General features: G+C 40.4%; 1 protein-coding gene across 2 annotated transcripts in view; it reads right to left on the minus strand.

The window, feature by feature from the left end:
- Positions 1-347: 347 nt before the first annotated feature.
- The window catches only part of LOC113020826 (uncharacterized), a 39,238-nt gene continuing 26,787 nt past the window's right edge, over positions 348-12,798 (minus strand). For both annotated transcript variants that reach the window (XM_026165073.1, XM_026165074.1), the window contains 21 exons: positions 12,537-12,733; positions 12,294-12,449; positions 11,915-12,001; positions 11,699-11,828; positions 11,410-11,528; positions 11,147-11,311; positions 6,352-6,504; positions 5,518-5,589; positions 5,325-5,429; positions 5,177-5,236; positions 4,960-5,064; positions 4,755-4,860; positions 4,591-4,671; positions 4,297-4,502; positions 3,583-3,718; positions 3,302-3,409; positions 3,063-3,213; positions 2,237-2,405; positions 1,596-1,811; positions 1,093-1,267; positions 348-983 (listed from right to left, as the gene is read on the minus strand). In XM_026165073.1, coding sequence (XP_026020858.1) covers positions 754-983; positions 1,093-1,267; positions 1,596-1,811; positions 2,237-2,405; positions 3,063-3,213; positions 3,302-3,409; positions 3,583-3,718; positions 4,297-4,502; positions 4,591-4,671; positions 4,755-4,860; positions 4,960-5,064; positions 5,177-5,236; positions 5,325-5,429; positions 5,518-5,589; positions 6,352-6,504; positions 11,147-11,311; positions 11,410-11,528; positions 11,699-11,828; positions 11,915-12,001; positions 12,294-12,449; positions 12,537-12,733 — 2,927 coding nt within the window. In that variant the 3' untranslated portion in view covers positions 348-753. The remainder of the gene's footprint in view (positions 984-1,092; positions 1,268-1,595; positions 1,812-2,236; positions 2,406-3,062; positions 3,214-3,301; positions 3,410-3,582; positions 3,719-4,296; positions 4,503-4,590; positions 4,672-4,754; positions 4,861-4,959; positions 5,065-5,176; positions 5,237-5,324; positions 5,430-5,517; positions 5,590-6,351; positions 6,505-11,146; positions 11,312-11,409; positions 11,529-11,698; positions 11,829-11,914; positions 12,002-12,293; positions 12,450-12,536; positions 12,734-12,798) is intronic.

The raw sequence follows: 12,798 nt of genomic DNA on the forward strand, positions 1-12,798 counted from the left end.
TCCACAGCAATACTATGAAGGACCAAAGGAAATAACTGTTAGTCAAAGCAAACTGAGTTCAAATGTTGAGCCATTGTTATGGTTGCTAATGACCAAATATTTTAGTGTGAGTGCAATATAACAGTTTCTCTTCCACTGCTGTCCCATCCCAGCGTGCACACACTGCCATTTATTAGTTATTCAGGGCAGTTTTCAGTTTGAATTTTCTTTGATTTCCATGGACCTGATTCACAAAGCTGACAAAAATATAACTGATTTTTCTATCACACTCAAAAGCTATGACCAAACTCCAGCATGTGATTAAAATTTGTAGAATTTTTTTTTACTATGGCTCATTAGCTTTGCCTTATTTTCAGCTTTTTTTTTTTTCTTTTCTTGTTTTGGTTGTTTAAGCATTTTTATGGTGGTTCTTCTGCACAAAATGCACTGCGCAATGCGTTTTTGATCTAAATAAAGATTGTTCAACAGTTTTTATCTTGAATGATTTTTTTATGCCAAATATTATTGCTCATAAATGGTCTCTTCTTTGGGAAAAGAAAAAAACAAGTTGCCTGCACTCTGTCCATTACTTGAGGGGTTTTTTGTTGTTGTTTTTTAAGCAACAATTGACATGACATTTTTATATGATTCGTATTACAAAAAGTCAACCACATTTTTATAATTTTTAAGATAACTTTACAAAGAGTGAAAAAATAAAACATTCAAATCTCTACAGTCTTTCATGCAGCCCATTCTTTGTCCATTTACTGCCCATCAAGCCCAGTAACCAATGATAAAGGCGGTTACAGAGAGGCAAATGATGAGGTTTGCATTAACAATGAGTTGTAGACGGGGCTTTTCCTCCAGAGAACAGATCGTTTGTTCAGGTGCAGGAAGCGGAGCGGGATCATCTTCCTTGTTCCGTCTCTCCATCCCACACAGCCAGTAGAGGGCAGACATCAGCTTGGACTGACTGCGTACACTGCTGGCAGACGATGCTGAATCTAAAGGGTTAAAAGGAGAGAGGGAGGGGAAAAATAACTTGGAATTGTCTCATAGATGCGTTGAGCTGAAGAGTTGCCAAATGGAAAAGAGAGCAGGACAGAGACCCACCTTTCCTGTGATGACACGCGTTTCCATTGCTGCTTCCCACCTCTCTCCCAGTGGCTCCCACATCATCAGTCTGAATAGCAATTACATCTAATGTTGTGCTGCTTTGCTCTGATGCAAACACCTGCTCTCGAGGCTTCACTGGGTCGAGTCTTGTGAACCATGTGAGTCGACTAATCTGTTTTTTTTTTTTTTTTTTTTTTTTTTGTTTTTTTAAAGAAACAAAAGTGACAGTCAAACTTTCTGAGAGTTAAAGAAATCTATGTATTGTAGAGAGGTGCGACTTACACTACATATGTTGAAATGTTCTCTTCAGACTTTAAAAGGTAATTAACAAGACAGTCTCATTATAAATGTACCCTGTGGTATTATTGACACCTAGTGGTGCTACAGAGTGATGTTATGAGCTGATCCTTGTAATGTTTCCATCCATCCATTGCTCATGTCTTAGCAAAAGTGTGTTTAAAGACAGTCGGCATTTTCTTGAAAGTTAACAGTGGCTTCACCTGCTCTGGTTTTGGTTCCTCTGTAGCCAAGCTCACTACAACCACCACAACGAGGGTAATGAAGGACAGCAACATGGAGAAGTAGAGGTAATGAACATATTTTAACACTGCAGGTCTGTCGTCCTCTTCATAGCACAGTGGAGCAGGGTAGATGAAGTCCAGTAACATACGAATACACCCGACCACAAGGCCAATAGCCAGGCCCCAGAAAGCACCCTGCACCAGGGAGGGAGTCAAACATCAGCATTATACACAGTGTAATGGAACATGAATATACACTCAACGGCCACTTTATTAGCTACACCTCACTAATGCTGGGTTGGACCTGCTTTTTGCCTTCAGAACTTAACTTCTTTAGGGCATAGATTCAACAAGTTGCTGGAAGCATGCCACACCAAACAGCAACTGTGCCAAGTCACTTAAATTTCCTTATTGTCACATTCAAGTTCAGCAAGTCGTTTTGAACACGTCTGTCAGTCACATGGCAGCATTTAGTTGTTGCCATGTGAATGGCTGTTTAGATATTTGCAGTAGCGAGAAGTTGAACAGGTGTGCCTAATAAAGTGACCAGCGGGTGTATTTTCCATGAATTACTTGATCAATCGCAAGAACATTCTGAAGAAGAAGAAAAAACATCTTGCCTTCTCATTGGTCCTCTTCCAAAAGCAGCCCATGAGGAAGATGATGGAGACGGGGGGCTGGAGGTAAGTGCTGATGGACTGGATGTAGATGAAGAGCTGGCCACCCTGACTGGCCTGGACGACTGGAATCCACAAAACGGACACCACAACCAACACAAGCACAAACACTCTGCAGCACACACATCAAACCATAAAACGGGCGTTATGCAATAATAATGAGGTTCTGCAATGCACAGATTTGACAAAGAGCAGAAAACTAAAGGCGCTGGAATCTAAACGACACAATGCATTTAGCCATTATTGAGTAAAGTTTGGTGGATGAGCTCACATAAAGGGCCTTATACAAAGCTTTCTCAGACAGGACCACTTTAATTAAAGTAGGTTGTTATTTCCATCTGCAGTAATTCATATATGAGCTCTCTTATGGGATCACCCCACTCTTTCATTTTGCATGCATGCAAAGCTGGAGGCGGGGAGAGCAGCATCAAAACGCCTCTTACGGAACAGAGCAGGCATCAAAGACCACAAACATTACATTCATTAAGTCAGACAACATAAAAAGAAGGAGCTGAGGTGGGGGTGGGATTCAAAATAGCTTGCAGAGGCAGCAGCAGCAACTTAAACAGTGTCCCCTGTGTGAGATTTGTTGATTGAATCATAAAAGTTTACACAGGTTGGCATTAACAAGATCGACTTACTGAACTAATACTATGCTCAGTTTTCCAAATGTAGATGCTCTAAGTGAGAATAAAGTGCAGAAATGCTTTTCTGCTCAAACTTCAGTCTCAGCATACGATATACATGCTGCATGTTTTATATCACATACCTGCCCACAATCATGAGCTCCCATTCAGAAGCACGGGATCTGAAACTCTTCCACAGGTCCATGGTAAAAATGGTGCTGGCACTGTTAAAGATGGAGGTCAGCGAAGACATGAGAGCAGCAATCATCACAGCCATCATCAAGCCCCGCAGTCCTGGGAGGAAAGACGCACAGTTACCATAAAAGACTCGTCACGTAAAGCATGAAGCAGGAAACGAGGTGCAGCAGAAAGAGTCTCTCACCTGCAGGAAGAAGCTCCATGACCAGTTTGGCATAAGCGATGTCTGAACACCCCACTGGATTGCCACAAATCTCTCTGCACACCTCAGGTTCTGCACAAGCCACTTCGTCTATGCACAGTAGAAACACACCCGCGTCAGTCAAACTCAAATATCCACAATATTTTTGTTTAGTGTTACCTAAATACCTCACACACTTTCAGCACCATTATGGAGGCTAATGTTATAATATGCAGTAAGGTCAAACACAGTATTCCAGCTGCAGCCTACAGTTCTCACTGTACCTGTGTAAAGTATCCTGCTGATCATGCCGGGGATCATGATGGCAAAGAAGGGCAGAACTTTGAGGTACGCAGCCAGCAGGGAGCCTCCTTTTGCATGGGTCAGGGTCTTGGCAGCCAGAGAGCGCTGCACAATGACCTGCAGAGAGTCCCGAATTAAAAGCTGACCAATAAATATATATATGTAAAGCAGGTAACTACATATCTGTGTAATGTAAGGCAGAATGGAACCACAAAGCTTACTGCTATCACTCAGGAATTTGTAAGATATCAGGGGCTAAACAGATGCTGCTGTGTATCTGGAAAGACTGTAAATGCTAATTAAAACTAACCGTGCTTTTTCTTATCTCACTTCAGTTGGACCTTTGAAACATGCCAGCTTCTTTACGGAGTAATTCTCAAGATGAGGATTTTCAGATTAAAACTCTCTGAGTACTCCAGAGAAAATTTTTAATCGGCGTCAACAAGATGTAAAAGCTCTAAGTTGTACTTTTATATTTTATAGATGAAAGATCTCTTGACATCTTACATCTTAAATTCATTTTTAATGCTCATGTTGGTAAATCAGGGCTCACGAGCTCTGAACTGCCTTCACTGTAGAAACGAGGTTTGCCTATGAAGCCTTTGATTTGAACTCTACCGATTAAACACTCTCTGCGGGGAAAGCTTCCTTTCATAACTTTAACTTTCATAACTTTAGCTTTGAAAATCACTGACCTGATCAGAGCACCAGTACCACATGGAGGGGATGGACATGCCGACAATAACACCAGGCCAGGGGAGGTCAGAAGTCACTGGATCTCTGAATATGTGGAAAGCATCTTCTCGGGGGATGCCACAGGTCGAGTTGGGTACACGAATTGATGGGATGGCTTTGCCGTAACCCTCCATGAAAGCATTCCAGCCTCCAACCTCCACAAAACCTACACATAGAGACAAAATAGTCAGATCAGCTGGATCATAAAGGGTTGGAAACTGGAAGCTGTGATTTTCACTCATATCCTCACTTACTGAAGCCCATGAGGGTCAGAGCTCCTGCCAGCATGATAGCAGTCTGAGCTGCATCTGTATAGATAACTGCAGCCAGACCACCTGTGAACAGCAAACAGCACATTATGCACTTCTAGAAGCTGGTAAAATACAGAACAGCCAACATGAGCGGGACTGTAGCTCACCTGCTACAGTATAGATAGCAGTGACTAACAGCAGCAGCACCACAGCCAGGTAGATGTTCCATTGTAAGGCAAGCTGAATGAACAGGGCACCTGCATACATGTCCACCTGGCCAAAAACACACATAGGTTTATGCTAAGAAACTAGAAAGAAATTAACCCAGATAAAGCTTCACAAAATAAATCACTATTGTGGATTATAGCCTACCGATATTTTTGTAAAGATGTAAATAAATAAGGAAAGGATGGCTATAAACAACTGAGTTCTTCTACCACCAAACCGCCTCTGCAGATACTCTGGCATCGTTGTCACCTGTAGAAGAAATAAGGTCAAGCCCTATGAGATCACGGGGGAATAAATGACCAAAATCATGCATGCAACAACTTATTGTTTCTTTTGTTCAGAGTGTGTGTAGAAAACTCACACCAGAGGCAATATAAATGGGCAGGAAGAGCCATCCCAGCAGCAGTACCATCATCATACCCTGTCAGTTAACAAATATCAGCACCATCAAGAATTTAAACCTATTAATATTTCATATCAAAGTTATTTTTGACAGATTATTTTCTTACATTCCACTCGTATGCAATGGCACCAATTCCCGCTGCGGCTCCTGACCCTGCCAGGCCGATGAAATGTCCACTGCCAATGTTACTGGCGAACAGCGAAGCACCCACCTAAATATAGATGAGAGTCCGAATCAGAACATTTTGCCTCCATCTGACTTTTAAAGTGTGCTCTAGATAGAGTTTCTGCACAACTCACCGGCCACCAGGTCATGTTCTTCCCGGCTAAGAAGTATCCATCCACCGTGCTGCGCTTTGTCCTCCACATGGACTGGAAAAAACATGGGAAATGTTATAGAACCTCTTAAAGGTAACAGTAACAGAAGACCTATTTATTCATAATGATGAGATGGAATCTATTTGTAAGATAGAGATTAAGTTAAAAGGCTTCTAAAACTTCTAAGACAACATATCTCAAGGACCACAAAACCCAAATTTCGCTGCCCAATCCCAAATCTAAACATCCCTCGTATCTTCTGTGTATAAATTATCACAATGCGTCTGCTTCTAAAGATCCCAGCTGGCTTTCAGACCCACCAGCTCACTTATTTTAGCTTGTAGAGCTACAAAATCCACCCATGTAGGTGAACTCTGTAGCTTCATGTGCCTTCATGTGTCAACACAGGTACCTCAAATCCACCTTTTTACATTTAGAGGTGTTTTCTTTGTTGTTATCAACAAAAAAACACTGCATTCTTACTGTCGCTGGACAGTAATATGATCTTTAATCTCCATTTGTGAGCATCCAGGTTATCAAAGGAAGTTAATTATAGGAGAAGGGCAAGAAAAGGGGCAATATAAAAAAGTGGAATGTAAATTCTGATAAAGCTTGATACAGATCACTCTGCTCTCATTGAAGGACATTTGCCGATTGCAAAGATTAAGTAAGAAAAAAGCACTGATACAGATACTATACAGAGGTCTTCACAATGTGTTTTATATTTAAAGGCATTAGATCTGAATTCGTTTTAGTTTGTATGACAAAGAATACAGATTGCCATGTAAAAATGTTGGTATCATTTTCTGTGCTTACCCATAGGCCGACTCCCAGCACCAGTAGAAAATAGATTACCAGCACCACTATATCCACGGTGTCAAGCGTACTGCCATGCCCTGGAGATGGCGATGTGGATGGGGATGGGGGCACGCTGGTCCCCTGGCGTTCTACTGGAAGGTCAAAGGTCATCTGGAATCCAAGAATTTAAAGTCAGTCTCAGGAGCCAACAATGAATGAAGTAGAAAATTCTTTTCACCTTAAACACAGACATAAAATCCAATTACCAGACTCTTTTTTTTTTTACACATTGCTAGAACTGGGTTGGACTGGCTTTTTTCTTCATGGCATAAATTCAGTTAGTTTAGCAAACGTTTCTCAGAGATTTTGATCCAGATCGACACAAAAGCATCACACGGTTGCTGCAGATTTCTCAGCTGACCGTATGTGACAGGAATCTCCTGTGCCACCACAGTCTGAACTGTTGACAGAGTGGATCCATGCTTTCATGTTGTTTACACCAAATCTTTTTTTTATTTTATTTTTTTGAAGGGATGCCAAATGCTATAATTTTTCTGTAAAGCAAATTTACCTTGCCTATGGGTATAAATAAAGTTACCTTGACCTTGACTCTACTATCCAAATGTGCAGCAGAAATCAAGACTCATCATCCAGGCAACATTTTTACAGTCTCCTTTTGTCCAACGTTGGTGAATCCATGTGAACTGTATCCTGTTCTTAGCTGACAGCAGTGGTATTCGGTGTGGTCTTCTGCTACTGTAGCATGTCTACTTTAAACGTTTGACATGTTGTGTGTTCAGAGAAGCTCCTCTGCATACCTTAGTTGCAACAAGTGGGTATTTGCCTTCTTGTCAGCTTGAAGCAGTTTGGCCATTCTAGTCTGAGGCATTTTCTCCCAGAGAACTGCTGCTCACTAGATATCCTCTCTTTTCTTGGACTATTCTCTGAAACCCTGGTTGTGTGGGAAAATCCCAGCAGATCAAAAATTTCTGAAATATTTAGACGAGCTCATCTTGCACAAACAACCTTAATAAAAAAAACCTCCTCCATTCCAATGCTTGGTTAGAACTTCAGCATGTCCTCTTGAGTTGGCACAGTTGCTGCCATGTGATTAGATGATTAAAGATTTGCCTTCATGAGCAGTTGTGCAACCCAATGTGTACCTAATAAAGTGGCCAATGAGTATATGTACGCGTGTGCAGTTGAGTTGACCACCATGTCAGACAGACTGCTTTATACAGCACCAAAAGTACTTCACTCTTAAACACATCTGCTGGCTTGTTTAAGACTTAGTCAAAGTTCCTCCAATATAGTAGAATTAAAAATGACAAAACAGCTATATCTGAGATAACGGCAACAACTGCAGCTCGCCATTTTACCCTCTTAGGCTTTCTGTTGGATATTAATTGAATAAAACAAGCTTACCTTTCAGTACACCGTCACACTTTGTATCATTCCAGCTGGGCTCTCTGCAAGTCAACTCGTGCAAGCCAACCGATTCACAAATGTGTCATGAATGACTTGGGAATCAAAGCTTCTTCCATTCCAAAAGATCAAACTCCACTTTTACCTCGTCCACGACACGGTGTAGTTAAAATGTAAGAGATTTATTACTCCACACAGGGAAGTCTTTTCACAACAGAGTCCCGTTGCCAGTAAAATAACTGTGATTTCTGAATGTGTTAAATGCATGTAAAATACACTAAAGATGTGGGCAGTGATAGTATGCTATCAAAGTAACATTGAGATTGTGTGTGTGTTCACGTCCAGGAGAGAAAAATGCAGATACAGGCTTATCTTACAAAGACAAAGGCTCATTAACACTGCACCTCAGTAGCAGAGATTAACTGGTTGCAGCAATGCCATGTGGAGCAGTAATCAGGTTGTAAGGACACGGGTATATGAGGTGTTTGATTTTGCCCTGGCATAAATACAGTCCATTCAGCATTCCTGTATAAAGACAGCTTAAGTTCTGAAGAAGACATTCACCCAAATGTGGATCTCACACAGCTCTTTATATTTGTCAGATTTAGATTACAATACAAAACACAGACTTAACACTTAGTAGGCCTTAAATGAACGCCAGTGCCTTAGAGGTTTACATTCTGTACTTTAGCCAGAACATTACAACTTATACCATTAGAAAACAAAGGTTTTACTGACTGCACACATAACTGTTACCGTAATAATTTGTCTTATGATTTCAAAAAATATTAGCTATAAGCTTCAGTTTTTACAAAGCACTGGAATATCTGAACAGCTGGTATACTGCGTTATTAGTTGTGTGTGAAAATGATATCAAATGCTGCTACACGATATGATATTTCGCCCTCTCAGTGGTATAACTCTATGGTCCCATCATATCACACATTCAGTAAAAGAAATACTTGGGTAATACATTAAAGTAACAAAGTGCTTTATAAATTGTAGCGTATGTTTTCTTCATATTCTGGCTTATTCTGTACAGTCCACACGCACAATATAATCCCTATTTACACTTTAATAGATATAACACCAAACAGTGGACTACAGTTAAACATTCATTTATTGCACAGTGCCCGCTGTAAGATCCACATAATCCCACTTCGGCAATCTGTTATCAGTGTCTTCGAGACTGGAGCCAGTGTCACCTTTATATACGTACATGTTGGTAGGATAAGAAGTAAAGCATTATATAGGAGCAATGCAGAAACAAAATGAACAATCCAAAAAATAAATAAATCCTACTGGTATATTGGCACGGTTTGAGATGGAAAATTCCACCAACAGTGACTTTGAGCCAATGATTAATATACACAAGTTGGTAGGGTCAGGAGTTAAGCATTATACAACAGCAATACAAAAAAAAATTCTTACCACCACAGCTGGCATGGTAGAAAATGGAAAATTCCACTGAAACTAAAGGAGTGCTGCAAAGAAAGCATCCTAAGCTGAGGACTTACTTAAGAAAACAAGCATCACTTAGTAAAGAATTTAGGTTACATTCAGTGCGGTGGGCACCTTAAAAAGGTCAAACTAATTCAAAAACTGCTTTTTGTACTTTCATCTGAACCAACGAGTGTGAATATATTTAAATTAAATATCTATTTTTGGATCTATGTCTTAATCGTGGTTATGCCACAAAGATTTTATTAAATCATTGTCGTACCGCACTATGCAGGTGCTCAATGACCTAAACTTAGAGGGCTTAGAGAAATATTACTTAAACTATGCGATGTTACTGAGCGACTATCAAACAGCAGAGTTATCCTGAAGGTTAAACAAGGTTGCAGTCTACTGACTGGTCTTCATCATTGAAGATACATATAATATAGTACAACACTGGTCTAAAGCTACATTATCTGTCTTTGATGCCAATGTTTCTGCTTTTCCCTTCATCTAACTTGTTTTTTTTGCTTGGTATTGTGATGTGTGGTTTATGTGCTTGTATGTTAGTGTATTTATATACTGGTATATGTATATAGGATGTTTGTGTACTTGGGTATACTTTGTTCTGTATGAACAACTGCATGTTGTAATCTCCACACGTGCATGTGTGTTACCAGGCCAGCGGGGAGGCCATTCGTGGACTCCTGGGGCTTTTTGGGATTTCAGCAACTTGCTGATCACTCAGAGCTCTCTGTGGCAAAGAAATGCAGAAAAAAGATGATGCAGGATTTTCTTTTAATTTACTTTTATGTAGTATTATTTTTAGTTTTTCTAACCAACTGCTTTGTTGCATGCATCCTGCTTATTGAAATATGTAATATTTCTAGATATATATTTGTATTTTTTGTGACAGTCGTTGTGCGTGCCTTATATGGACAAAAGTACTGGGCCACGTGTACAGTACACCTGCAGGAGGTGCTCAGCCATGGAAACCTATGCCATGAAGCTCCAGGTGCACAGTTTTTGCGCTGATGTTAATGATGTAGGTTGCACTGGTTGACTCTGCTCTTAACTTTATGTGGTCTGCCCCTTTGTAGCTGAGCTGCTGTGGTTCTTAAACACCTCCACTTTTCAATAACACCTTTTAGAGTTGATTGTGGAATATCTGGGAGGTGAGAAACTTCATGAACTGACTTATCCCAGTGATGTTTATAAAAACCAGAAGGTACGGGCAGGTACTTGATTTTATACACCTGAAATCATAGACAAAGAGGTGTAGCCCTGTACTTTTATTCATGTGGTCTACTCACTACATAGAAATGTTAATAAACAGGTGTAAAAAAACAAAAAAATAATAAAAGTTTGATAAGTTTGAAAACCACAAGCACAGCAAAGTTCAAAAAGAAAAAGCAGCAGAGGAAAAAGGAAAAGCAAAGAGCTGCTGCACTTAACATACTGAACACTAAATGCAAATGACAGAAATATGCAAAACAGTGTTACATTTTTCAAAACTCTGCTTTTTTAAAATTTAAAGTATAGTATCTAAAACCTCCAATATCAAACGTCTGGCGGGCTGGAACACGTTAATGAATGCTGAGTGTTTACAAAGTGGCCCTGCTAGTTTACATCATGAAGCTCATTATCAGTGCTGTAACCTAGCAGAGTGCTTTTTTGATTTAATGCAGACAGTGCTCATTACTAAACACAATGCACGGCCCTCTCTAAAAATAAAAACACTGGCAAAGCAGAAAATATAGCAAGTAATGAGGCAGTCATCAGATGATAACACAGTGCAACTGTTTATCTGCAACCTTTTAGGTTATGCATCACAAGCGGTTGAGCAAAAGCTACTGAGACGGCTGGGAGGGAACTACAAAGGAAATATGCTGCAGACACAACAAAGATAATCATTTGAATGAAGAATGGCTCAATATTTCCTGCTCACCTCAAACTTGTTTATGAATTCGGCAAAGATACCAAAGAAGGCCTCGGTATTTGTGGCTTTGCCGTCTTCTCCAAAGTAGGAGGCAGTCTTGCTGAATTCTTCCATGGCTCTCTGTTGGAGAGACTCCAGAGACTGGATTGCAGGATGACTGTTTTCCAGGAAATTCTTAACACCACAGAGTTAAGGCACAAAAATGTTTAATCTTATTTACTACATAGTGTTTTCTTTGTCCCCTGACCCCAGTGAGGGGGTTTTAAGGATACACTCATGACAACAGCAAAGCGGTCGTCAGAGGTCGCAGGCATCTTCTGACAAGCTGAGCGAATGTCCTGGATTGTGGTATGAAGGTCATTCAGATCGGAGGTGATGTTCCTCTGGTTTACTAAAAGCAGGTGTGCGTGCAACATAGGAAACCAGAGGCAAGAGGAAAAAGATGCTCAGAGACAAAAAGCAGATCTAGCCAAAATGAAAACAACCACTTAAATTTGACGATCGTGCCAGTACATTTTTGGCACTCTCAACGAATGTTAAAAGGCAAATGTATGTATCTACCTTTTGCTGCAAGTGGAACCATCGTAAGATCTTTGGAAAAATCCAACACATCCGGGAAATGTTGACATAGCGATTTAACCAGGATATGCAGAAATGTTGACTTCCCGTCCACTGTTTTAGTTGTGCTCAGCTGCACGCGATATTGTGGAGTCATAAAATACACATGCAAGCCCATACATAAATACTCCATAATATGTTAAATATCATTCGGTGTACCTCTGTAAGGAAGTTGATCTTAAAGCCTGTAGTTTTGTTGGTTTTAGGCTGGCTGTTATTCAAGTAGTTCCCCATCGCCAACACAAACTAAACAGGGCACAAATTAGTAAGCAGATCTGTTATTGTATCAACAGTAATTTATCTTGATCGTTAATTTTCACCCCTAGTTTATGAGTGTAATTTTTTTGCTCCAGTAATTTAATTTTTCTTCTTTTCTTCTTCTTTCACACAAAAAAGACATAATTTAGCGAATGTCCTTCTTTGCTTCTACAGTGACTCTGTCTCTTATCAGTATCTCACAGACTAGTCAAAAAAGTATGTGGTATTTTCATGTGTTTCTAATCTACAGTGACATAACCTTTCTGAACATAAGGGCTACCTCTAGTATTTTAGCTAGCTTCTTGCTGGTCTTCAGCTCCATGGAGGCGTTGTAAATACAGTCATATGCTCCTTTCAGCTCCTCTGTCTTCTCCTGAAGAGAACACTTGAAGAGGAGGCACTGGAGGCGGGTCTGGTACTCCGGTACTGATAACATCTGATATATGCACAACAGGCAGATCAAGATAAATGCAAGATCAATGAAACTCAAAAGTAGCCCGGTAACGGTAAACCAGAACTGTACCTGCAGCACAAACTGATCTGGCTCGCTCAGTTTGCTGGGGTCCTGTCTATACTCTTCATATTTTTTGACCTCCTCTGCATCGGGGGCATACAGTAGCAGCTGTTTAATGTGGGCTGGCTCCAGCCTGTCTGTGGCCATGTTCATCAAAATCTGACGCAGTTCCCCTGGAGACAGCTTCAGGTGGGCTATCAGGATGGCTAGAGGCAGAAGATAATCATCATCAAAGTACTTAACTCTGATTCACAGAGCTACAACTATGGTT

Source organism: Astatotilapia calliptera, chromosome 4 (genome assembly GCF_900246225.1).
Source record: "Astatotilapia calliptera chromosome 4, fAstCal1.2, whole genome shotgun sequence".
Lineage (NCBI taxonomy): Eukaryota > Metazoa > Chordata > Actinopteri > Cichliformes > Cichlidae > Astatotilapia > Astatotilapia calliptera.